Source organism: Sparus aurata, chromosome 1 (genome assembly GCF_900880675.1).
Source record: "Sparus aurata chromosome 1, fSpaAur1.1, whole genome shotgun sequence".
Lineage (NCBI taxonomy): Eukaryota > Metazoa > Chordata > Actinopteri > Spariformes > Sparidae > Sparus > Sparus aurata.
Window position 1 is genome coordinate 7,874,325 of NC_044187.1, and position 26,956 is coordinate 7,901,280.

General features: G+C 40.8%; 1 protein-coding gene across 1 annotated transcript in view; it reads left to right on the top strand.

Moving 5' to 3' along the window:
• Nucleotides 1-26,956, top strand: part of cacng2b (calcium channel, voltage-dependent, gamma subunit 2b) — a 64,201-nt gene that overhangs the window by 32,994 nt on the left and 4,251 nt on the right. Inside the window, exons 2-3 of the mRNA XM_030433486.1 lie at nucleotides 10,593-10,676; nucleotides 25,738-25,878. Of these exons, the coding sequence (XP_030289346.1) occupies nucleotides 10,593-10,676; nucleotides 25,738-25,878 (225 nt within the window). The remainder of the gene's footprint in view (nucleotides 1-10,592; nucleotides 10,677-25,737; nucleotides 25,879-26,956) is intronic.

The following is a 26,956-nucleotide window of genomic DNA, read 5'->3' on the forward strand; positions in this document are numbered from 1 at the left end:
CGCTGTGGCCAGACACTGTGATCCTGTTTCCACCATGCAGTTGTTGTCGCAGTCACTTTGAGAGTCGGGATTCGGTAAAAAATGCTTTATTTCCTGCTACGGCTGGCAGCTTCAGATTGCTGCACATGTTTTTTTTGTTGTTGGTGGGGGGATAGCGAGGCTGTTTAACGTGCTCTGAAAAGCTGCAACCCTTGTTTGAGAGTAGTAGGCACTCACCACGTTGTTACACTCTTGTCCTGAGAGTGCTACATGCCGGTGACACAGCTCTGTCCCTAAAAGCGTTGCCGTTGCTCTCTGAAATTACACAGATACGTCTGCCAACAACAAAAAAACAGCCTTTTACAGTACAAATCTGATTTTATATGTACAATACAAAAGAGAGCTGTAGTTCTACAGTCGGGGAAATGCACGAGGGGAGATGTCTGCAGCTGCTTGACTGATCCGATGCATGATGGAGCTAACACGCTTCAACATTTTACACCACACCAGTGCAGATCTAAGTGCCCGTGGTGCTCTTTACATGTACGTTAGCTTGTAAGACACACGACTACACCCGGAGAACAGAAAGCACCGAGACAACGCAGTGAGTGAGGTTAGAAGCAAGGCTAGCCATGAAGACACAGGGGTCTCTATTACAAGCAATACTCGTGATAAGTTTTGTGTAGGTCAAGGTAGAGAGAGTCTCTTTTCTCTTACTTTTCCTCACTGAGTGTTCAGAAATGTTCCCGTTCAGTATAATTCGGGGGTTTTGCTGACTTGTACTCTTCAGTCTTTCGATCGGTGTGGGTCGAAAAGTTTCCTCCTGCTTGATTTACAGCCGTTTCAGTGGTTCCCAGTGATTCCAGTGTGACCCAGTTTTACAGTGAAACAAATTATTCCCACTTTAGAGTCTTCAGGCATTATTCGAGATGGTTACTCTGACTGTGAGCCTTGTAGTCTCATCATTTTACTGCAGCCTAAATTACAACCCCAAATCCGGTGAAGTTACGACCCTGCGTAAAACATCCTGGCCCCGTCCTTGACTGTGAACGGCTGAACCTTACAAGGATCACGATGATATCACCTGTTACCAACAAACCTTTTTACCTAATAAATGTTCCAAACAGTTGTTTTTAGAGAATTCAACAACTTTTCCAGTCTTTTGCTGCCCCTGTACCAACTTGTTTCAAATGTGTTTCTGCAGAAAAATTCTGAAAAAGTACAGATTTACAAAAATGTATGACAAAATTGTTGTATTCGTACTATTTTCAGTTGATTATATATCAAACAGGATCGCATTATATTTTATTTATGAGTCTTATTTTTTTTCAGAAGAAGATTTGCAGCGATTTTGTAAATAATTTGTTCATACTTCGTTCATGATTTTCCACCAACTGTGAGATATTGGTCAGAAATTCCATATTTTTCAGAGAAGCTTTAGTGACTTTTATTCTACTCATACTTACGTTAGTAATGATTTGATGTCAAATCAGAGAAAATCGCTGGAAGTCTGAACTCGTACTGAGAGAAGTGACGACATTACACCGATGCTTGCTGTGTTTCACTGCTTTCCTGTGAGTTTTTAGAATTGATTTTAAGATATTAATGTTTTTGAATCTTCCTTTAAATCTATCCCAAGACATCACATCTGTCTTAATCATTTCATATTGTTTTGAGTTTTTATTGTAAAACACATTGTAATTTTGTTTGTTTCTATAGGTGCAATATAAATAAAGTGATATTATTATTAACTGGTAATCGTCCGCTCACACCTTTGCTGATTACGGCCAAACAGAGTGCGCAGCGTAAAACGTAATCACCATGCACGACTCTGTCAGGTTCAGAAGTGAGCTTGTGCGTTACACATTAGAGCTGCTCGCCTCATTCATTTTAACCCTGAGGGAGATTTTTAGCAGCGATGAACTCATTTGGACTGAAAGTGTGAACACCTGGTTGTGGAATAGTCTCCGACCACCTGGCCTCTTTGGTGGCCTTCGCCACGCTGCTCCTGTCCTGCCAAATTACAATTAGAAAGCCGTTTGTGCTGCTGTCACATTAGCAGCTTCTTGTTTTGTGCCACATGACAGCACACTGCTCCATTTCTCTCCAAAAAATCAAAGACAGGATGGTGCCTTTCATCAGCAGCGAAAACCCAGCAGTTTTCTTTCCTCTGTCACATCTACACATCAAACTAATTTATGTGTTGTGTGCGCACACACACACACACATACGTGCGTGCCTGCAGACAGGAAAAGTAATTGCTTACTCTAAATTAGTTGGTGCAAGTAGGGTGAGAATCTAATTCCACATTTATTACAATTATCTTTAATAGGTCTCTCTATTGTCGAATGTGTTCTGAAATTGTGCGGAAATGAATTGGGCTGTCCGGGTTCAAAGATTAAAATGAAATACAGCTCACAATGAAGTCGTTTAATGAAGTGAACGCTTTTCATGCGACGCTGTTCTTGGCTTCGTGAAGTGGAACACATCTTGGATGTCATGAGTTTTTATCTCGAAAGACACGAAGAGCTGATTTTTTAATTCACGCTCGTCGATTGCTGAGCATTTTCAGAGTACGACTGAATCAATACACTAGCGCGTATACGTATGCATGGCAACACACTCGATAACGAAGATCCGAATCTTAAAAGAATAAGATGTCTTCCAACCTTCAAAGCAAGAGGTTCAGCAATGCAATGAATCCATGAAAATTTTATGGGGGTTCAGTCGTCGAGGCTTAAAAATAGTGTATGACCTGCATCACTGGATTCCTTTGATGGGCTCTTATAGTTTCTATAGTGTTCATGTGGATCTGCAGTGGCAGGTCACTTTGGAGAGTAAGGCAGTCTCTCCTTATCTGCAGCATGGACTAATAAAAGAACAGAACAACGGAGCTGATTGTCAACATAACCTGCTGGCACTGGCTGTATGACTGGTTAAGGAATAGTTCAGCCTCCAAGGTGCAACCTGCCCTGCACCGTTTGCATTGACAGGAAGACTTCACTTCACCATCAGTTCTGGGTAAAGTTCAGTCCAAACCCACAAAATCCAGAACAGCCAACAGCTACAAATGTAAAATTACATTACTTTTACATCTTTTACAAATGAACCTTACGTCTCGTTTTGTTTTGTTCATGCAGTTTTAACTAGTGTGAGTATGTTCTCCTGCACTGTAATGTGTCCTTGGGTGTCTCCAAATAAAATGTATTATTATTTATTATTAGTGATCAAAAGGGTCCAGCTAAAAAATCCAGCTAAGCTAGCGGAGGTTAGATGCCCCGGACTATGTGCTGAGACCCTATTTGTACTGTTGCTGAAGTTTGGTGCTGTTCTGAGCATTTTTTGTGGCTTTTTGGTGGCGGTTTATATTTGGATCCATTTACTGCAGTGTATTGTTGTCGTGCGGTCGTTTCTGAGGTTGATAAAACTCCGTAAATTAGCGGTCTGCTAACTTGATCTCTCGAGAGGGAGTTTAACACAGTTTCACGGTGATTTAGACCATGGATTGAATTTACACCGGAATATCCCTTTAACTGCCTGCACTTTATCCTGGAGATTTAGCTGTGTAGTATCGTATGTATGGCATCCAGTTCCGAATACAGTCATATGTTTTAGATATCTGTATTCAATACAGATGGGGAACCTACAGTGCACGAGTAAATGTTTGCAAACGCGTGAAAGCAGAACAAAAAAAGTGAGAAAACCATCTCCTGGATGAATTAACGTTAAAAGATCAAGAAAAGAACAGCGACACATTTTTCCGTGCATCACACCTGTAAGTCAGCTGAACTGAGCAGATAGCCATCTTTTCTGTGCAGCACGTCTTCTTTGAGGTCTCTGATGTTCATCCCACCTTTGCAGCTGAGGGATTACTTTAATGGCATTTTAGCATACAGATTGACTGAGCCATAATTAGCATAAAGAATAAAGACACTATGCCGAGTATTTGCATAACACACAGCGCTGGTTCAGAGGAGGGCGTTTGTACTTTACATTACATCTCTTACTCCCCCACACACACTCAAACACACACTTCTACACACACTTTCTGCAGTGGGTTAGGGTGTTAATTCTTCATAAAGGGACGTCTGATAGCGTTTCATCACACTACATTAACTTATCCTTAACAGCCACGAGGTCAGTCGACAAGCAGGCCTGTGATTGGCTTGTGACAGCAGAGGGGTCACCAGGGTCTCACATTATTGGTATAAATCACCTGCGGAGTGTCACGTGGGGCCGTCGTGCTGCGAGGATAAGTGGGTGATGGAGCTGTCCTGACCCCTGAGGTGCAGGTTGGTCTCAGAATAATAGTATCTGTTCCATGTTTAAGCAGGATGTATAATTTAACAGGGGCAATTTGGAAGAGCGACACCTCATTATGACGACTGCAGGGAGAGGAGGAGAAGGAGAAAGGAGGAGGAGGAAGGAGAGTGTAATGAAATAGTTTATTTCAATAGTAGAGATGGCAGCACAGTGGTTTGACTTTTATTCATACAATCACAATATAGAGAAGCTGTACAGTGCAGCTCAAGTGTATGAAGTATGTAATTATTCATGTATTTTAATATATAGTCTTGTTTATATGTGTGCGTTTATATTGTACTTAACACGCAGATTAACAATAAAACAACTGGCGATAATTAGGTGGAAATTGTCGTAAATTGAAGACTGTTTAGTGCCGACTTGTTTATTTGTTGTTCTAAATTAAATAGTGTGTAAGTCAGCAAGACTTTAATTTGAATTTCAACTCTATTCTTTATCTGTACAGGCTTGCGAGTAAACCTTCAAACTTCTTGTCACACGCCTGCGTCTTCGGGCATAATTTGGCAAAATCTTATTTGTATATTTGTCCAGAGGCTGAATGTTCAAGTTTGTATTTACATTTCTTTTGCAAGGATCAGCTTTTGGTATTTGTGTAGCGTGAACACGTACGGACTGTTAATAAAGTTGTCAAACAGCTGCGGTTTAGACATAAAACTGTCTGGTTAGTTTTGAGAGTTAAATCACTCAGTTAGGTTTAGGAAAACATCCTGCTCTGTGGATGAATAACGTTCACTTCCGTGTCTTGCGCTGAGTTGCGTGAATTCACTTATTTACGCAACGTGACTTAAGAACAAAATTAATGTAGGCGCTTGGTCATACAATCCGACTCTGACGTTTTCTTAACCATTGTACTTGAGGGGAGCTTTCAGAAAAGAGACTAGAGGGAGTTACCTGGAGGGTCAAATTTAGACGCGTTGGTGAGCTGACCAGGCTGCTGTATTTGACGTGTAGGGGGTGAGAACAGGCTGATATATTTCAGATTTGCATAATAACTGTACATACACAGCAAATTAGTGATTTAGGAAGGATATGGAAATTTGTTTACACATCCATGGTACACCCACACAGCTGTTTGCACTCATTTTCCCTGATTAGACGTCTTCTCAGCGCCGTGTAGGTGTTCAGACCGTGATTGATTGACATCTCCTGCACCTGTTTGTCAGTGTTATAACAGCCAGTGGTATAACTTATTCCTTTATGCTTCTTATTTTTAATTTAGTGGCCTAGCATAATCCTAACTCTGCCCAGTGTCGACCTGATCTGAAGTTTAATCAGTCTAAGTAAATGACAACACCTGTGTTATGTGTGCAGGGTCTATTATAAAGCCCAGGTGTTCATTTAGTAATTACATTAACAACGGCCTCAGTGTACGCAGAGTCAGCACGCACAAAACCAGGATCCTAAAACTGAAGCAGCAAAATGGAATCTACCCATCAATAATTTATCACGCCTGTGCTTTTTCTACAGCTCAATGTTGAACTGCCGTTTAAAATTCCACCAACGTTAATTCTTTCAAAACCAAAATAAGTTTTTCATTAACAGTCCTGAGAGTGGTTGAGTTTTAAATCGCTGGTCTCATACGTAGCATGAACAGAAAGACAAAAACATAGTTCATTATAAAAATACAGGAGCAGTCACAATAATGATACTTGATTTCATTACAACAAGGTTTTGGCTAGGACTTGCAGAACAAGCGTATATCGACATGAAATTTATGTTAAACATGAGTCCACACATTTCTGACTACATGCCAATATATCGTCTTTTTCTTCAAGAATATATTACAAAACATAATCAGTATACAGTTTGATAAAACATTGGTAATATATCATGATATGTCTGAAAATGTATCTGTTGAAAAATATATGTTTTCCAATATGTTACTATTGTTGTGCAATGTATGAAAATGGCAATTATTTGGATCTTTGTCAATTCAGAGAGAAAATATCATTCTCTGTATGCAATTAGCATATAAGTACATATTACAGTGAATATAATATAGTATAGTATTAAATATATTTTTGAATACATTCAAATATGACACCAAACATAAGCTTGTGTCATCTCTTCACATCAGTGTGAAAATTATGAGTTGGATAATTGTCACAACACTGTTTAATTGACACAAATAATGAAAAAGAAACTTAGAATGTTAATATAAATTAGATCTACAGGAAATTAACATTTATTTCTGATGCATAAAGGCTGTCTGCTCCTGAAGCCTTAATGACAAAGATGCTGTAAGTTCACATTGTGTTCCTTTAACTGGAGATCTACATGCATTTCAGTGTTGGCAGGAAAACTATGTGCCAGTTGTGACTGATTTATCAAAAAAAAACATTATGATGATTATGAGTAAACCTCACAAAACTGGTCTCGTAGTCACAAAATCAGAACACAGACAGGAGGAGCCGATTGACTCATCTGATGACAAAAGAGTAGTAAGACCATTTGTTCTTGGGTAAACATGTGACACATGAGAACAGTGTGTGTGTGTGTGTGTGTGTGTGTGTGTGTGTGTGTGTGTGTGTACAGTACTCTGATAACTACAAGTGACTGTAAAATGCTCATGACTGAGGCTCATAAATGAATAAGAAACAACATGCCAAAAAATGTTCAGACCCAATTCATGTGTTTGTGGCCGTCTGTTGAAGCCGGTGCCATCGCTGGATCTCAGATGATGACATAATGCTCCACTTGGGACGCACAGGTTTCATCCCTGTCGAGACAATAAAGTGTGCTCTTGATTTTGAATTGCAGGAGGAAAGAAAGAAAAGAGAGGGAGGGAGAGAGGAGGAGGAGGAGGAGGAGGAGGAGGAGAGGAGGGCCGAGCTGCCAGCTCAGTTCAAATGGGAATCTGGTCCTCGGGGTACATGCACATGTATGCATGTGAGAGACAGATAGAGGAGAGAGAGAAGGGAAAGGGAAAATGCAATTCCAGATTACATGTGCTTGTGCTGCAGCGTGGGTGGGCATGTGTTGGAGGGAGTGAGGGAGAGTGTGAAAGGCAGAGAGAGAGCGAGAGAGCAGTGATTGAGGAGATGATGGAGATTCTGCCCGGCAGTGAGTGTGTGAATTGCTGTGTTTGACATAATGTGGGTTTTTTTTCTTCATGCGGAGTAAATTAAAACTGAAAAACCAAACACTGATACAACGAGTATTATTATTAAAGTTGAGGGACGAGATGATACAACACTGTTTTTTTTTTTGTTCTGTTTTTTTTTTTTTTTTTTTACTGTGTCTTCTACTTTGCACATCTCCTAGCAACCACAACAGACACCATTTTGAATGTTTTATAACAGTGTAGCTACATGTGAGTTGGATGGTTGAGAAAAATAACAGAAATCATGTGAAGACGGGAATGTTAAAAATGAACGGTGAGAGTGGGAGGGAAACTGAATGAGCCGATATGTTGTCTTGTAGTAAGCAGTTAACGTTTAACCTGGTTTACAGACCCTACGAGGACTTGGTGAAACCTGCAGAGACACGTCACATGTACTGACTTCCGCTTGAAGTCCATTCACTCCTGCAGGGACTCCTTCAATACAGAATGACTTTAGGGAACTCAAGCATGTTGAAAAAATGTGTGGTGGATTTAAGGGAGACTGTATGCCACAGGTTAGCGTTACAGTGAAAGAGTTCGAAGGCAAAAGCTGTGTTTCCATAAAGCATTTTGATGCTCATTATTAAGAATATCACATTCGAAAATTCATGTTCCAGAAAAACAACTTCTTCTAAATCATAAAAAAGTTTGCACGCTCGCTTGAGGTGTTTTTTTGTCCTTTGCAAATGGGAGTCAATGCGATTAATGTTTGATGGAAACAGATTTGCCGACAGTGAACTCTGACAGTGAACATTCAACTCACATGACTGATCAGCTGTTTTTCCGCCATCTGTCATTGCATTTCTTTGTCATGCAACATGGCCACCCGATCAAAAGTAATTCCTGAAGACCTCTCTCCGTTGTGTCTCTGGGTCTGTTTACCTCTAGCTTCTGTTTACTTCCACATCCACATGTGACGTAGCCACGTAGCCCACGACGCGTCATCCTTGGACTAAATTACGCTTTAGGTAGCCTAGTTGATTTGCTCAAAACAGTTTACGAAAATGCACCAGATTCACACTTTGACATTTTTTTGTATCTTGCAAAATTTCACAAGTTTGCTTAAAATTGGCTTGACACTTTATGGAAATGTGGCTATATTTAGCATGCTGGCTGTGTGACATATGCATGCATCTTCATACTATATATTCTCAGTGTTGTAATCAAGAGCACCTAAACTAAATCAAAGTTATGACCAGAGTTTACCGAGACCAATCGAAACGTGTGTGTGTGTGTTGACACTTTCATTTTCAATCATCACCTTTTATCAATGAAAGTGTTCAAAAAGGTGTTTTTGGGCTATACCACAACTTTCCCAGTCTTTTTTTCATGCCTCTGTCCCAACTTGTCTGAAACATGTCACAGGGATCACATTCAGAATAAGCATATATTTACAAAAAATCCTTTAAATTGATGGGATAAAACATCAAACATATTGTCTATTATATTAAAAAAAAGGTTTGGCAAATTATCACAATGTGTTTTATTTATAGTTTACACAGAATTTGGGTAGTATGTTTGGTTTCAGCACTCTCAGAAACATGTCATTCTCATCATATTATCTGTATCAGGAGTTGACAATTATATCATGAATGCAGCAACGGTGCTGACAGGAAACAACTGGGACTGTACCGTTATTTATAGACGGCATTATCTCAAGACAGCGCCGATAAGATCCACCCGTAACAAACCTCCAGTGGAACAAATAATAATGTTTTCGACGCTGATGACTCAGTCTTTTTTAAAGAAATACTGAGACCTCATTCATGTCCCCTGGAGATCAAACTACACCACCCGAGAGACCTGAGCTCATCAACACTTTATTTCTCCCCTTGACTAAAAGCCTCTCGAGTGCACACAGCATGAGTCAAGTCTATTTAACTTTGTAGTATCCCTCCCATCTGCACAACAAATAGTTACAGTAAGCAACTGAGACAAGAGGCGATGTGAATGTGAAGCTATTTCCTCAGCGCTGTTGGTTCATCACAGTCCTCTCAGAAACGGAAAAAAAAAGAATTTCAGCACCGAGCTCCACACAGTTCACGCCGAAATTATAGAATGATGAAAGCGTTTTCGCTGAAAGGTTTCCGAGCCGCATCCTGGTGAAATATCTTTAATGTATCTATCAGAGTCTACGTGATGAAAAACACTTTGTTCGCCTGAGTGTTTGCTGAGGTGTATTAAAGATATGTAAATATGAAACAGGCTTGTGGTAGACTTCTGTCATCATTTTTTCTTTCACTTTTATGTGTCGGGCTTTGGTGTAAAAATTGTTTGTCTTCTCCGTGGCCATGATGAAAATGCAGAATATCTGAAAACTTAGCCGTCAGTGTGGCTTCTCGACAATACGGCTGATGCTATAGTATGTGTGTGTGTGTGTGTGTGTGTGTGTGTGTGTGCCTGTAAGTGTGACACATATTGCGCAAGTGTGTGTGTGTGTAACCGATGCCCATTTGAAAGCCGGGCGCGAGTCTTTCGTCCTTCAATCGCCAATTAACAAGGGCCCATTTAATTGCAGTGGTTTGGGAGGGCATACAATTACCACTGGAGCTGAACCAAGCTAAACACACACACACACACACACACACACACACAATTCTTCTTAATGAGCGGCACTATCAGCTCTCCTTTCTTCCTCTCCTTCATTTGCATTTTCGCTCACTCTCTCCTCCTGCCTCCTCCTCCTCCTCAACTTCACCCTCCCGCCTGCTCTGTCGAGGCGTTTAAATTGAACTCCTCCCGCTTTCTTTCCTCCTCTGTCTGTCACTTTCCGTCCTGTGATGTGTTTCCTTCAAAGCTGCCAAACCTCTCGTCCTCTCCTCGATTCCTTTGTCTCAAATGTTGCATCTCTTCTCCCCCTTTTCCTTTTTTTCCTTTTTCGCTCTGCTCCGCTTCTTCTCCGTCTTTGTGTTTTCCCTGACTCCCTTCCTCTTGTTCTCGTAGACCCCCTTTTCTTTCATCCATCACCATCTCAGCTTTGAAAGTGATGAGTTCATGGACATTTAACTGAGCAAAGAATCACAAGAGGCAACACACACAAACATGCATTTACATAAACATTGTTGGATTTGATTATGTTTGCTTTAAACTGTTCCATTTCTCCAGTCACATCAAATGAATTCAGTCGTTTTTTGACTTCTGTCTCGTTATAACTGTTCTGCTCTTTGTTTCCGTCTCTCTCACACAGGTTCTTTTAAAGGCATGTGTAAGCAGATAGATCACTTCCCAGAGGACGCTGACTACGAGGCGGATGCTTCCGAGTACTTCCTACGTGAGTCCTTCTCCTCCATCCATCTCTGTATTCCCTGAGTTTATTGTGCCTCATGATCATAATTACCTCAGCCAAGGAGTTTATGTTGTCACCCGTGTCTGTTTGTTTATTGGTCAGTTTGGCGGTTTGGCGGTTTGGCGGCAGGATTACACTTAAAAGCTGCTGAACTGATTTACCAAAAAACTTGGACGGGGCATGGATCTCAACTCAGGATGGACCCTATAAACTTTTAGTACCCATCCAGATAAAGTGACAGATCCAGGAAGAGTTTCTCTCACATTCTTTAACATTGCAAGATTGGGTGTTTTTCAACATTTTCATGAATTTCCTAGGAAATAAAAGGACGAATCTTGATGAAAAAACAAGTCAGTATTTAGCTGTAACTGAGTACAATACAACTGAGAAGCAGATCCATCTACAATACATGTCACATCACATTCACATTACATGTTAATGACCTGATGTTTGTATTGTGAGGTTCGGGAGAAAAGGCGAGAAGGCTGCCCAGCCAATAACCGCAGGTCGAGGCTGCATTTAAAAGGATTTTGTTAAGCCAGTGAATATTTTTAAGGACATCTTGGGACAATTTCTAGCTGTTTTTGTGGCGACAATAACCAGATTTTTTTGATTGGAAGTCGGGACATCTCCAGCTGTGTTTGTAGGGGCGAAAGCTGGCATTTTAAGCCAAAACATATTTTCCAAACCAAATGTTTTGTATAAGCCCAGCATTGTCTCATCATATAAATTGGAAATGGAACCTAAAGAAACACTAAGATTTAACATAAAGAAATGTTTAAGTACAACAGCTTTATCTGTGGGATGATTCGAATTAACATGATTGAAGTTTCAAGGACTTTTCAGAAGTTTCAGATACAAGAACAAGTCAGTATCAACTTTGCTATCGGAAACCTTGAACTAGGGGGACAACAGCCTGGGACAACGCGGAAAAAAAGGAGGCAGCTGGGGCAAGAAGTTAAAGGTTAAAGAGAAAGGGCGATGACAAAGAGTTGAGATCAGAAACTAGAGGGAGCTGTTTAAAGGTGGAGGTCCTCAAAAGAGGAGCTGGAAGTCAAGGTCTGAGGAGGAGGTCATTGATGTGGAAAAGGATGAAAGATGGGCATCCAAATGGAGGATGAAGCCTTCGAGAAGACAGATGTTGGGGGTGAAAGAGGACAGGAGGACAAGGTGGCAGAAGAAGGCGAAAGACAAGGAGAAGAGAAGGTGAAGGAGGTGAAGGACAAGGAGTAGGGTACCAGTGCAGTGCTGTTGCTCTCCCAGCGGCTTGCCAATTAGGACACTTTCTTCTAAAAATACTCCAGGCTCCGCTATATGGGTCACACCTCTCCCTCTCCTCCTTCCTTCTATCCATCCCTTGCCTCCTCCCTCTTGCTTTCCATCCATCTGTCTGTCCATCTCCACGGAGGCCTGCACGCCTGTCTGACAGCTGGTGGATGGAGGCTGCGGGGTCGAGCGAGGGGATAATGGGGAGCAGGACAGAGCGGGAACTGAAGTTGCTGTCAGAATCCACTTCAGATGGTTTTTAGAAAGTTCCAAGAGAGTTTGATTTGAACAAAAGAATGCACCAGAGTTGCTGTCACAATGAGCCACAGTAGTCTGACAGTAGTCTGACAGTAGTCTGTCGAGATTTTATGAATTTTTTACTTTGGCGGGTTTTATGGGTTGAGCTGTGATTTCTAAAGGTCCTTTAGGACTTTATGAGTGGCTCCTCTGTACAGCACCTTGTTGGGTGAAGGTGGAGGCATTCAGATTAATAATCCGAGACAGAGATTAGACATTGATCAGTTGGTGGTCTGGTGTCCTTTACACTTTTCTAGCAACTAAAACAGCAGTCACCATTTTGGGAATGGAAGACAGAAGATACTGTTCATTTTGAGTTTGTTACATTTTTCCCAGGTGAACCGCTTATCCTGCATACCTTCTTTACCCACTGTGTACCACTGCAACCATTTTAAATACCTGTTCACTAGTGTGTTTGTTCGAACATGAGGCTAACATTGTCAAATGGTTGCAGCTTTCGTTTCACACAGAACACAACATAAACATCCTGGGTGACAATCCTATAAGCAACCCATACATCCAAACCCACCTACTCCCGGTCTAATCTTGCCATATTCTGGTTCACTTGAGTTAGTTGAAATCCCGGAACTTTCTTCATCTGTAAAAGATGCCATTGAGATTCACTATATTGCCAAAAGTATTCACTCACCTGCCTTGACTCGCATATTAACTTAAGTGACATCCCATTCTTAATCCATAGGGTTTAATATGACGTTGGTCCACCCTTTGCAGTCATAACAGCGCTCAACTCTTCTGGGAAGGCTTTCCACAAGGTTTAAGGGTGTTTATTGGAATTTTTGACCATTCTTCCAGAAGCGCATTCGTGAGATCACACACTGATGTTGGACAGGAAGGCCTGGCTCTCAGTCTCCGCTCTAATTCATCCCAAAGGTGTTCTATCGGGTTGAAGTCAGGACTTTGTGCAGGCCAGTCAAGTTCATCCACACCAAACTCTCTCATCCATGTCTTTATGGACCTTGCTTTGTGCACTGGTGCACAGTCATGTTGGAACAGAAAGGGGCCACCCACAAACTGTTCCCACAAAGTTGGGAGCGTGGAATTGTCCAACATCTTTGTCAATGGACGTGATTGGAACACCTGATTTCAATCAGATGGATTGGTGAGGGAATACTTTTGGCAATATAGTGTATCTGGGAATGAGAGAGACCTGATCTCTTAATCTATGAGATTCAGGAGGGAGCATAAACCGCCTACAACTAAACTAATGCACTAAACATAAAACTTCATAACTGGTCGGTAACAAAGGCGCTTTGGCTGTAAACCCCGGCTCCAATTGTTGCATGTTCTTGTACCGTTCACTTCTCCAAGACATAAATATTTAAAACGAGTCACTCTGTACTTTCATTTGTCTTTTAAACAACTGGGCTTTGTAGTTTTGACCAAACATTACTTACAAAAGAGAAAATAGGCCATTTTTTGGGGACTATTTTCTGCATTAGGATTTTATCCTCATTCGGTGCACTGGTCATAATTTGCACCACCAATTGATTGATTGAAAATAAACTAGTTGTTCCCATGTTCAAGCCAGTAGAGGAACATACATCTAGTGTAATGGTGTGGTGGTGTGCGGATATCTATAGTACATAATAAAGTAAAGCTTAGCTGCACAGGAAGTAAGTCGAAGGAAAATAAAGAATACTGCCAGGCTTATCCTTTATCTGTCTTAAAAACATATCAAACCCAGTTACCCCTGTTTTTGCATATGCACAATGTTAAGATGAGTCACCAGCTTACTAGTGAGCTGTTCAGCCAATAAGAACCACTTCTAGTCGTGATAGTGGAGAGCTACACGCCGCACATATTCAGCATTGCTGTGTCAGGTCGGTAATTGTATGTGACTGTGACCATTTGACAAATCGTCCCTTCTGTTCTTATTCCGCTCGTTTTCTGAGCACCACTTTAATAGAGTGCAAGATCACATAATTATTGTAAACGCACTCACACACTGACTCTTGCACTGCTCGCTTTTGGTTTCCTGTAATCTTCAGTGATATGGTAATCAAAGCTCATTCTACTGCTGCACTCACTATAAGTCACTCTGAATCACAGTGTCAGCTAAATTACCAAAATGACAATGTAAAGTGCGGATGATGATACGTTCTGACAGATGGAAATGATGCAACATTTGTTTATCACTCATACACATTCCCTCCTGGAAGCTTCCCAACGAAACCACAGTCTTACAAGTGGCAGCCGAGCAGCTCTGCTGGACTGGTTGAGCTCCTTGTTACCCATTCCGTGAATGAGGGGAGACCACTGCTCTTTCATAACCCCCCCTAAGAGCCTCAATTGTCTGTTCTTTCATTTCCAGGCTGCCAACTTGAATTTCAATCATATAGTTTTTAATGGCCAAAGCCTGGGATAATGATACGAAAAAAGATTGCCGCCGATCTGAGAGTGCAGCAGCTTTTCAATTTTAGTGGGAAAATCTTCATTCTCAAAATGACTCAAGCCAATTTCTGGAAGAGATAGACATAAATATCACAATTCATGAACAGACTGCCACAAATTAGACCACTTGTACCAACAGCGGTAGACCAATATTATACGGAGGATGAAAGTTGTCATTCATTTTGGATTCTTTACACTCTCTACCCTCTCTCTCCTTTCCCAAGAGTCTTTTCGATCTCTCTCTCTCAGTCTCTCGCTCTCTGAGCCGTCTCACCCTGCCACCCCCACCCTCCGCACTCTCTGGGTGAATTTGTACATGTGGTTATGTAAGGGCGAGCAGTCAGCCTTCCTCCTGCAGCAGTACTATCAGCCGCAGCCACAGAGAGAGAGAGAGAGGACAGAGCCACCACCCCAATCCTTCACTACAGCATAAAATAGAGGACAGGGATTACAGTTTACCATGCTGGTGTATCCATGTGAACCGCAGAGCAGAATTGTTGGAAATATGAGTGATTCATTTATAAATCATAAACGCAAGCACAGCTAATATGTGAGTGAATCTGAATAGATCAGATACTATGATCACATGGTACGTAAATAGCATGGTGGGAGAAGACGTTTTAGGAGATCAATAATGTATGGAACTCATCCATGATTTGATTTGACTTTTGATTTGAACATTTTTTGCTGAGTGTATTGCATCTGTGTTTGGAAAGATCAACAGATCGTTGGTTTTATGTCCTAACAACAGTCATTTACATTTTCAAATTCCTCTAAAATTACCTGGGTATTTAACATCAGCAGCTTGACTTTTTCCTGATGGCTAGAGTTAGGCGAGCTCAGATATTCCAGAGTTAAATTGTTGTTGTCCCCTTCTGAGATTAACAATAAACAGAAAAAAGATAGAAGTTCAGTTTGCTGCAAATTTTTGATTTTCCAGTCTGCCCCGCGTAAAACTCATTTTTCCAACTGATCGATAAAGGATCTCAGAAAAATAAACTAAACCTGTCAGCGTTACCTCCAGTACCACTCGATTGATGGTCTAAGGAAAAGGATAAGTGTTGGAAAGTGCAGCCTCAGGCTGGCGGAGAGCGAGCTTTCTCATCTTTGAAGTGTTTTTTTATTTAAAATTTGAGTATAAAAGTACTGGTTGAACCGCAGACTCTGCTTTTGATTGCGATGGTTAAAACTGAGAGCTCATTTCAATTCATGTGATTTAGAATTGAAATCGTGACACCTCTTATCTTCAGTCTATTGCACTGTTGCAGAATGCTTTAACACTTTTAATTAGTTCTCGTCTTTGATATACAAATCATTATACATATACAAATCACATTTTTGCACATATACAAATTATTTCAGAACAGATTTAAATACATACAGTGATTAATTTAGATTTAGTTCTTTGGGTGTTATTGTCAAATTCCTACTTTCATTGATCACAGCTGCTTTGGTAATTGAAAGCACATCACGCCGGTTGACATGAGGTCTCTTTTGGTCTCTTTTACGCATGTGGGATACGACTTTCATGTTTTCATTCTGGATCAGGTCCAACATTTTTTTGAACCCGTGAAGACCTCTAATTCACATTCTTAGTGGACAGACTAGAAACATTTGGGAAATATCCAAATAAATGTTATCCTTTAGACCCGTGGTGACTGGAGCTTTTGGGGCTGTTGCACTGAAACTATTGAATGCTCTGCCAGCACTCTTACACTCTGCTGATTCTGTGGATTATTTTAAAATGCAGCTAAAATCATACCTCTTTAGACTGACCTGTGTACACTATGTCTGCATTTCTTGTATTAACTGTATTTCATGTATAGATTTTATAATATATATGGGCTTGCTAGGTCACTTCATCTTTTATCATTTCTTTCTGTAAATTGTATGATGCCCTTGTGAAGCTATTTGTGAGTCTGTGAAGTCACTCTACAAACAAAATTTGATTCTGAGCTTGAAATCATTGTCTTTTGGCTGGTCAGTGGAGCATTTCGAAAGTTGAAATGCATTCAGAAGTAGAGATGAAATGCAAAAATATGCATGAGACTAAATCAAAAACTGGGGCTGCAGGAGCGTTACATCCAAACTGAAAGAAAGTGGCAGTATTTAATTAACACTTAATCAACACTTAATTGACACTTCTTCTGTCTATTAATAACCTTTTTTATCATAATCACAGAATGTCCTGGTAAGTGTAAAACACTGATATCAGAAACTTTTCCAAAAGTCCCAAATCATGCCGTAACCAACAATGGCACTGCACCAAACAACACAGATTTCCTCATTAATTTCATCCAGACCATTCATTTCAACGTGACACACAAGTGACAAGCTCGACCGAAAACAAAGATGATACGAGGACATAACATTCACTTCGGCCTGCTGAGGCTCTATGATGTCCTACATAAGTTTGATGTATAGTCTAATGTGCAACATATCTCTTCTGCTGTCTGCTATTATTGCACATGAACTCCTGCTGTCCTTGAAAACTGAGTTGCTATTTGTTTTATCGTACAGTCGGTCACTACACATCTGCTGCACCTACAATCAAATAAATCCATACCATTCATAGCTTCATTTTACTTTTTTCTATATTTGAAACACAATTTTACTTTGATGAAAATGTTATGAAATAGGAGACATGTCTGAGGCATGGTTATCTTTGTGAGACTGTTTGTGGGCACATCACAGAGTGCTTTTAGGCTGATAACAAACATACGGTGTGTGTTTGGGGGTTGATTTAAAGGATGTGATGTGCGCAACACTTTGGTGTTTATGAGCCAATGTGTGCATGGTTGTGTGTGTGTGTGTGTGTAGTTATAGGATAGTATGTTGGCTGTGTGTATGCAGGGTTAGATGGAAAGGGTGTGAAATATATAACACAGTGTGTGAATGTGTGTTTTTGTAGGTGTGTGTTTGTGTGTTGTATCATGCATGGAGCTGTTGAATGGGATTAGATATGGCTAACAGCTCAGCTCTGGCCCTAACTGGCTTGAACAAGGCACAGGAACACACACACACAAACAAATACACACACACATACACACACACACACACACACACAAACATGTACACACATATGTACATATATATTTGAGAGGACCATCACTGAAAAATGTATAACTTTGTCCCTCAACCCAACATTTAAAAAAATGTATTGTTTATTTGGATAAATCAAAACAACACTGTCGATCACCAAGCACAAGAAAAAGGAAACATTAATAATAAAAGGGTACACACAATGTGTTTTGCTGAGATACAGTGAATGTTTCTTGACAAAACTCCACAAGAAACCTTTAAGTTAATACCAGAATGTCAAAATATTCAAATACAAATTAATACCCTGCAATAAAAAACTAATTAAAGTGGCAACCGACAACTTTTTCCCACAACAGTTTCTAAGTGGCATTCGTGTTGGCACTGCTTTTTTCAACTTCATCTTATTTGTTTTCCTGAGAGTTGCTGATACCACCACATGACAAAATGTGAGTTTATTCAGTCATTTAGTCTTTAGTACAAATGGAATCACCAGATAACCTTCCTTTTCCTGGCTGACCACGTCAGTGAAAGACAGAAAATATGTATAGTTTTAGAGAAGTTTGAGTAACACTGATGGTTATATTATTCTATGTCCATTACATTGTGCAATCAACACATACTTCAGTGATACATTGGAGAAGAGAATACTGGCAGATTGAATAAACTGTTGGAGTAAAACAACAAATAGTTCATATCAAAATTAAATTAAAATTATATGAAATCTTAAATTGTTGAAAATGATTTCTGCTGTTTTAATAATGGACAGTAACGTTAGTAGTTCAACAATGCACACACTATGTGTAAGTATGATTTATAAAACTGAATACGTTTTTCGTAGGCAGCCTGAATCTACAAACTCACTCTATACTGACTATAACTGTTGCAAAAGTATCATGAAGTAAAAAGAAGAAGTTTTAAATAATCAAGTAAAAGTGCCTCAAAGTTAAGACAAAACAAATGAAGTTTTTTTAGTCCATTTATTTAGTAACTCGACACCATTGCGCAAAAAGCCGCTTTGAAAAGGGAGAATCGTTCAAAGTGTCCCCACTTAACAAAAATGTCCCCACTCATATCATCCACAACTCGGTCCTCACAAAGATACAAATTCAAGAACGTAAATGCACACATACAGACACAGTTGTGATTTGCTCTGAACACTCTGACGTGGAAGCGGTGCGCAGTCTTGCCGTTGCTAAAATTAGAAAGCTGGATCCTCGTACATAATGCTAATACTCCGGAGCGGGAGGAGACACGTGACGTCACCGACTGATGACGCCATCCGACTCACTGATGTCACCGCGGCTATTTTGGGGAGCGGAGTTGTGACATGGAGGCATATCACGATTTACATGAGTAATACGGCATGATAATGACTGGCAGGCTGTGCAGGCACCCTAGTGTGTATGTGTGTGTACGAGCATGTGTGTGAATTTGTGTGTGTGTGCGTGTATGTGCAACATTCTTGCAACAACACACTGACACAGGCACGTGCAGACGCACACATCTGCCTGCTGTGTGTTCATGCTGATATTTTTCTTCTTACCCTCTAAATAAGATGCGTTCATTTTCTAAATACGATTCCACTGGTGAAAACGTCTGTCAGCTTAACATGGACACACACACACACACACACACACACACACACACACACACAGAAGCACACTCACTCATGCAGTTGGTTATTCCCCTGTAGCTGTTTTGCCAAGTTCCCACAACCACATGTTCTTTGCTGCTGGGCTCTCCCACGTGGGCGAAATGTGTGTGTGTGTGTGTGTGTGTGTGTGTGTGAGAGAGAGTGAGAAAGAGAGAGAGAGCAGATCGTTCCTGCGTGGGTAGTGTACAGTGTGTACGGGAAACACCCCACTTTGGAGCAGTGGGTAGCAGAGTGAGCGAGTGAGTGGGTGGGAGGCTGATCGATGAGTGTGTTCACTTTGTAGCTTGTTGAGCTGGTGTGTGTGTGTGTGTGTGTCAAAGTAATGGTGCACTGTACTGTAGTTTGTGTGTATAAATTAAAGTGAGTGTGTGTAGGTGTGCGTGTGTGTGTGTGTGTGTGTGTGAACCCAGGGAGCTCCCAAGGTGGTGTCCACCCCCGCCTCTATAATTCAGCCACAATTACAAGGCTCTCCTCTGCCGCAGCTAATGAAACCATAAGTCAGCCAAAGACCCACACACACACACTTACACACACACACACACACACACACACAAACACACACACACACACACACCACTGCAGCAGAACCAACCAAGCAGTGGGAGAAATAAAGGGAGGCTGAAAGTGTAACAGCAAGATGAAAAAGGAAAGAGGTTTGAGAGAACGAGGAAGTTTGTGTGTGTGTGTGTGTGTAGGTGTGTGTGTGTGTGTGTGTGTGTTCTGCCTTCTGTCTGTGCGTTGTACCAGAATCATAGCGCACAGTAGATATTGTCACACACAGTGTTGCTTAACTTTGTTCATTTGCAGAGACTCAGCCAGAGGTTAGAAGAAGAAGACTAGCTTAGCATCAGCTTCTTGTCACCTGTGTGAACACGCAGGTTATGATCTGTGAGGTGAAAGATCACACAGCTGACGACTGGTTATATTCATGATTAACTGCAGTTCTACATTATTGCAACAGTGGCATTAACATCAATTTTCTCTTCCCTTCTTCCTCCTCCGGATGATTGTTTCAGTACGTACAGGAATGACGCCGACTCTCTTCCGGTTCTAAATAGCATCAGTAGAATAATAATCCTCCACCACCGCATGATCCGACAGGGAGACATTGCAACGATATTACATATCATTTTGTACTCGGATAATTAGCAGACAGGGTCACTAGTCCAGGGTATACCCCATCACTGTCTTAATATGAGCTGGAGCTAATATTAATCCCCCTGCAACCCTGTACAAATAAACGGGTATAGATAAAGGATGGATTGATGGATGCAGGTAATCAACTGTTGATCCCTTTGCTAGTTATGCTCGCTTATTGCTTAATAAAAAAAAAAAAATGTTATACAAGGTGCACATTATAGTATGAAAGAGAGTGTAGGTGTTAAGAGCCTGACTGATACTGGATTCTAGGGGCCGATGCTGATACTGACATTAGGAAATGGAAAATACTGATGTCAATATATCGGCTGGTGTTCACACATTTTTTGCAATGATCCCTCGAGTGTGGTTATCTTTGTCGTACAGTCGTAGTTTGGTCTGATTTAGGCAAGAAAAGCATTTGGTTAGGTTTAGGAAAACATTGCGGTCTGGGTTGAAAATCATTACGTTATTTCTGGAGCTCTCATTAAAAACACAATGACTGTTGGGTCGGACACTGGACATGAAAGTCATCTCCTAAATGAAAATCCTGTCCTTGTTCAACCCGACCAACCATCCCCCGACTTCATTCTTACATAGACTTCTCACTTTTATACTTTTTCTCCAAACCTTGTCCTTTCCAGCTGTAGTAGTACCTACGAACAATAAAAGGTAGCCAAATAAAGATGGGTCATAATAAGCTGCTTTCACTTTCTGCCTTTAACACTTGGGACTTGTAACAGCAAACTTGGTTTTCTAAAATTACATCAGTGCACCGAAACAGTGAACTTCATTAGAAATGTAATCATTTCAAATTAGTCAAGCATCTTTTACTGAATTTTAATTTCATAAAAATGTGTGTTCATGTTGGCACATAACATCCACAACGATACTGATAGGCCGATAAAATCAGCCAACCAATATATTGGTAACCAATATATCCAGTATTAATAGCGCTTGCTCAATTTTACTTTTTGTAAAAGTGAATTCTGACTACATTTATCTTCTGTATGTGCCGTAAATTAATATATACTGTTTATTCTATTTGATCGAGAACACAGTGCAGAAAAAAAAACTGCTAATTATTTATTTTAATAATTTAAAGCTAATTAATCAGCTAGCTATTTAACAAGGGACATTTAAAGTGTTAAGACACTGTATAGATGTGAACATCTGACAGCCGAGCACAAGTTCTATTATACACGACTGGAGCAAAGTTTCAGAACAGGCAAAGATCTAAATAAATGGCCAAGGAACAAAATTCTTGCCGCAACATTGCCTTGGACAGCAGATGTTTTGCGAAAGCGTTTGACTGCTGTAGTTGTGTTGTATGCTGAGGCAGAACGGCCTGAAGTTTACAGAGATAATCACACAACCAGGAAGTCAGAGGTTCAATCCCCACCGCAGCCTCGAGCATCCTCGACAAAGAAACCAAAGACATACTGCAGACGTCTCCTCACACTGCTGCCGAAGCTCGTTCACTCTCGACTCACCTCTCCTCTCGCTCCGTCTCTGAGCCGTGATGTGCTTGGTGGCAGGGTGCGCCTGGAGGCCGGCGCATTTGGTTAAAAATTCTTCCTTTTAAACTCCCTGCCTTCTGCTTAGAGCGCTAGTGCAGAGAGGAACGGAGAGAGAGAGAGACGGAGATTGCTTGAGGCAAAGCAGCTTCACAGAGAAGTGAAGGCCTGCAGTCTTCTCGCTCCTCCGCTTGTCTCATCTTTTTTTTTTTCCTCCCGCTTTCATTACTTTCGCTTTCCTATTCTTTTGTCTTTTTCTTCTCACTGTCATCCCTCTATCCCCTTGTATTTTGTCAATTTTTGCTTCCCACCACGGTTTCCCTTTTTGTATTGTCCTGTATTTGGATTGCCGGTTCTTGAAAGCCAGTTATTAACAGTGACTATTCTGCTATCTTTGATAACTCAATGCATTCCTTTCAGAAAATAAATCGCAGTCAGCTGCAAAGATAAATTCATCTCTAATAAAGAATTTAAGATTAGAAATGAAAATGTCGGCGCCTACATTCTTACTTTATAGTAGTGTGGCCCTAACATACGATACCCAACAACGCTTTGCAATCTAAAATGTCTGTGACATTCAGTTCCTTCCTTTTGCTAGCTTAACTAGCAGCAACAACTCACTTTATTTTGTCCAATGTGTAACATTTAACTCAAATATATAATGTTTAGAGACAATGGTGCTTGCAAAATGCTGCATAAAACAGAAGTATAAAACATAAAATCCCAGTGAATAGCTTTTTTCTTTCTTTCTTTTTTGTCCTGAGAAAAGACCTAAAGTCTTTGAGGGCTCGGCGATCATCACTACCTAATATGCATGTCTCGCTGACAAACAGTTCACATTTAATGACATCTGACGTTTGGACTGTTAGTAGTGTTGTGAAACGGCCGTGGTTTGGTTAGGTTAAGGCTCTAAAACTATTCAGGTTTAGGACAATACCATATTTTGTGTTAAGATAACTACAGTCAGACTTGACGTGACACATCGTGGAATGTAAAGTGACGCCCATGTTATTTATGTACATAACTTATACATAACTTATAAAAAAAAAAAATCGCAACTGATTCTTCGTCACAAACTCAGGAAACACCAGCGCTCAACTGATCCTGCTCCTCCAACCACCGACCAAGCTGCCATGTTTGACGCGTTGGGAATGAGAACGCGCTGACGGGACAAAGTGCTGCGTTAGCATGATATCATGCTTGCAGCCATCAAACCGGATGTCCCTTCAACAAGCTCGTGCAGCTAATGTCACAGTAGTTAGCTAGCTTGCTACAGCTGATAAAATCTGCCAGCAACAGTTGTCGATTCAGCAAAAAAAAATCAGTCAGTGGGTGAAAGTGGGAAGCTTGATTTTTTCTTATTATTACTCTCTGAAATCCAGGACAAAATGTTTTAAAAAGAAGTCTGACTTTCTAATGGCCAATGTGCCGCTGTCGTCATCGTACACTGCATACGTTGCGTGCTGAGACTGCTCAGCTCGACAGGTGTAACAACAGTTCCGAAGGCGAGCGGGGTTTAGGATGTGGTCAATACAAATCTGATTATAAAACACAACCTTGCCGCCATATATTACCTGCTGTCCAGGAATATATTCTGTGCGTGCGGGTCCATCAGCATCAGCAGTGTGTTCACCTCTAGTGAGTGATAAATCAAGTGTAGTACAAGTGTGTGTGTGTGTGTGTGTGTGTGTTCGAGTGCATTAGTGCTTACTCTGGAAAAAAAAAAAAGACGGGTGTGCGTACAGTATGTCGCTTGCATGAGGGGCTTTCCACCTTGAAGACAATTTGCCCTGACAGCACATGTCAATGAAGAAGAGGAGATGGGGTTAAAACAAATAGGATGGAGGAGGAGGAGGAGGAGGAGGAGGAGGAGGAGGAGGGAAAGCTTGGTGCAGTGCCAAGACTGAGGTCACCTTAATATTTGATCTGCTTCAGTGAATGGAAACATCTCAGTACAGAAAGAGAGAGAGCAAGAAAACAAGAAGGTAAAACAGAAAGTGAAGGAAAAAGGAGTTTGATAGTTATCTTCGTAAGTGACATGTTCTTTTTCTCAACGGCGGTTTTAAAGGAGCTCTTGAGCAAGGCAGCAAAGTCTGGGTGATGCACTGGGAATCTTATTTTGCTAGTTTTGACCATAATTATACTGGAACTATTCAAGTCTCACGCCAAAGCTTGTAATAGCCCTGTCCATCCACTAAAGGTTAGGGTGTGGGCTTGACAGATTTGAAAAATGGTTGGGCACTATATTCATAAGACTTTCACCCAGATGACCAGAAGAAGTCCCACGTCAGACCAGTGGACAATTTTCCTAAACCTAACCAAGTTATTTGATTTTAATTGAAAATGAAAAGAGCGCAGAATGTTTATTTTTGGTTACTTGACCACAGAAGAGAGAGTATTATTTCTGATAAACAGGTAGAGCAGGGCTATGACATGGTTTGGCTTGATATCTTGTTTCTGGGTCGACATTTCAACAACAAGACATGACGGGGGGGGAAACACACTGTGACATGTTGTAGACCAGCCAAGATTCCAGACAGGTAAAAATCACTTTACTGAAATATTCAGGAGAATCGATTACACATGTTTTTTGCCCCGTTATCGTCCCGATTCTCCAAATCGACAATCTTGAGTTGTAAAGATCAGATCATTTTACATTTTCAAATTCGTCTTTAAAGTGATGTGCGATATAACCGCCATAATCTCCAGTTGATCCTGCCTTTAATTTAGACGATCGAAAGTGAACGCTCATTCCGACCGCTCTTCAAATTTAAAATAGAAATTGTGATACCCCTGAGCCCCATTACACATTTTAATGTGATGAGTACAACGCTATTGTCACTGATAAATAGCATAATAATGAGGGTAATAATGACTGAACCCACAAGGAAAAGTAACAAGTTGTGAACAAATGGAATCATCATCTCAGATTATAGTTAGATTCTGCAACCTACTGCAAAAAAGTACCAACCACCCAGAGAAGTTTTAAAATAGACAAAGTGTCTTCCAGGGAATGTTATATATATATAAATATATTATTTACTTCTGTACACAAGTTGAAGATTAACTGAGAGCAGAGCATTACATGTGAAGTTTATTATTATTATTATTTATTTTCTCTTGCTGACTTTATCCGTTTGCGTTCGCGCAAAGAAAAAGAGAAAATCTGTTATCTGTACCGAGGGAACAGACCTGCGCAGGGAATCGTATCGGCATGAAATCCGCTAAAAGTTCAGGAATGTGACATTGGTCGCCTCAGAAACCAGATCAAGCTCCGTGACCACGGCGGCACCATGACAACCCCGAGGCCAATCAGCAAATCAGCCACGCAGAGGGCAAACAGACAGACAGCTGATGGACAGACTGATAGGGGAGGGAGAGAGGACGGAGAGTTGGAGAGATGGAGTGATAGAGCGAGGGAGAGGGACACACTGCACAACGGAGGGGAGATCTTTGATAGCAGAGTCAGGAGAAAGAAAGGTGGAGGAGATTTTAGAAAGTAAATACACTTTAATTATGAGAATTACGAAGTAGTCAAAGCAAATTAGGATATAACGCAGAATATATTTAACTCTGAAAGGGTCTTTAAAGGATCATATTGCTGATACGACTCTTTGCTTCCATCCATATCATCTATTATTTGGTCATTCAAACCATTTGTGGTAATGATATCTTTAGCAATGACCGTTGTCCTTCTTCTCATGTGTGTGTTTGTGTCCAGGCGCTGTACGAGCCTCCAGCATCTTCCCTATCCTGAGTGTGATCCTGCTCTTCATGGGGGGGCTGTGCATCGCCGCCAGCGAGTTCTACAAGTCACGCCACAACATCATCCTCAGCTCCGGCATCCTCTTCGTCTCCGCAGGTACGGAGGGAAGGAGAGAGGGAGGAAGGCAAGGAAGGGTGAGGGAAGAGGGGGGGAAAAAAGGAGCAGGAAATTGGATTGAGTAAAATGGAAAAAGATGATGTTAGATGAAAGAAGAAATAAAAGGTTTGGCCAAATGGAAAGGGGAAAAGGGAAAGACAGAAGGAGGGTAGAAGTGTATTGGATGTTCTTTAGGAGAAATGATGGAAACTATAAATGAAGGCATCTTGAGAAAATCAATTTCCTTTTGGATTCAACATATCTGTGTTTGAGTACTGTCAATCCAACGAATGGATGGAAACTGATACAAAACTGGACGGAGGACAATACAAAGATGTTACCCTTGAACCTGCTCTCATTGATTTTTTGGGGTATTTGAGGGCAGTATAACAATGTGCAACAACTCTGGCACTTTGACTTTCAAACTGTGGCATCGTGCCGTCACTGAGCAGTGTTATCTTTGTCACGTCATGTCTTTGGCCACGTGATGAGTTTAAATCAAAAGTTTACTGTTTAATTATTTTTCTCCAACAACTCCTGCAGGAATTTTCAGTCTCTAGATGCTAAATGCTCCACTATGTTCACAAGCTTGTTGCTAATTTTGTCCATCGCTTTGATGGTGTTCGGCAGTCATATATAGAGCGAAGACGGAGCAGAGACCCCGTAGTACATGTAATGCTCCATAAAACATTGAACTAAGCCTACAATAAAGTCTAGCTAACTGGCAATATGTTTGGATTATACGTAGTTAGTCACACTTTCCCATCCCAGGTCATCAATACTGACGCCTTTAGCATGTGTGCAGCAGATCCTTACTCCCAGAAGACCTTACTTACATTATTCCTTGGGAATGAGGTCAGCCTGAGTTAGCTAAATGGTTTGTTTTTATGGATAGGCACCATGCAGGGAATTAGCATAACGTTAGCCAGCTCACATGATGGCAGTCATGGGTAGACTATCATCAATGTTGTGCAAATTATTATTTTTTTAACAGTTTATTTTCAGATATATTATGATTTTGGGGAGTCTTTGATAAAGCTGCAGGCATTACAACCAAAACAAAGAGCTGAAAGGTGAA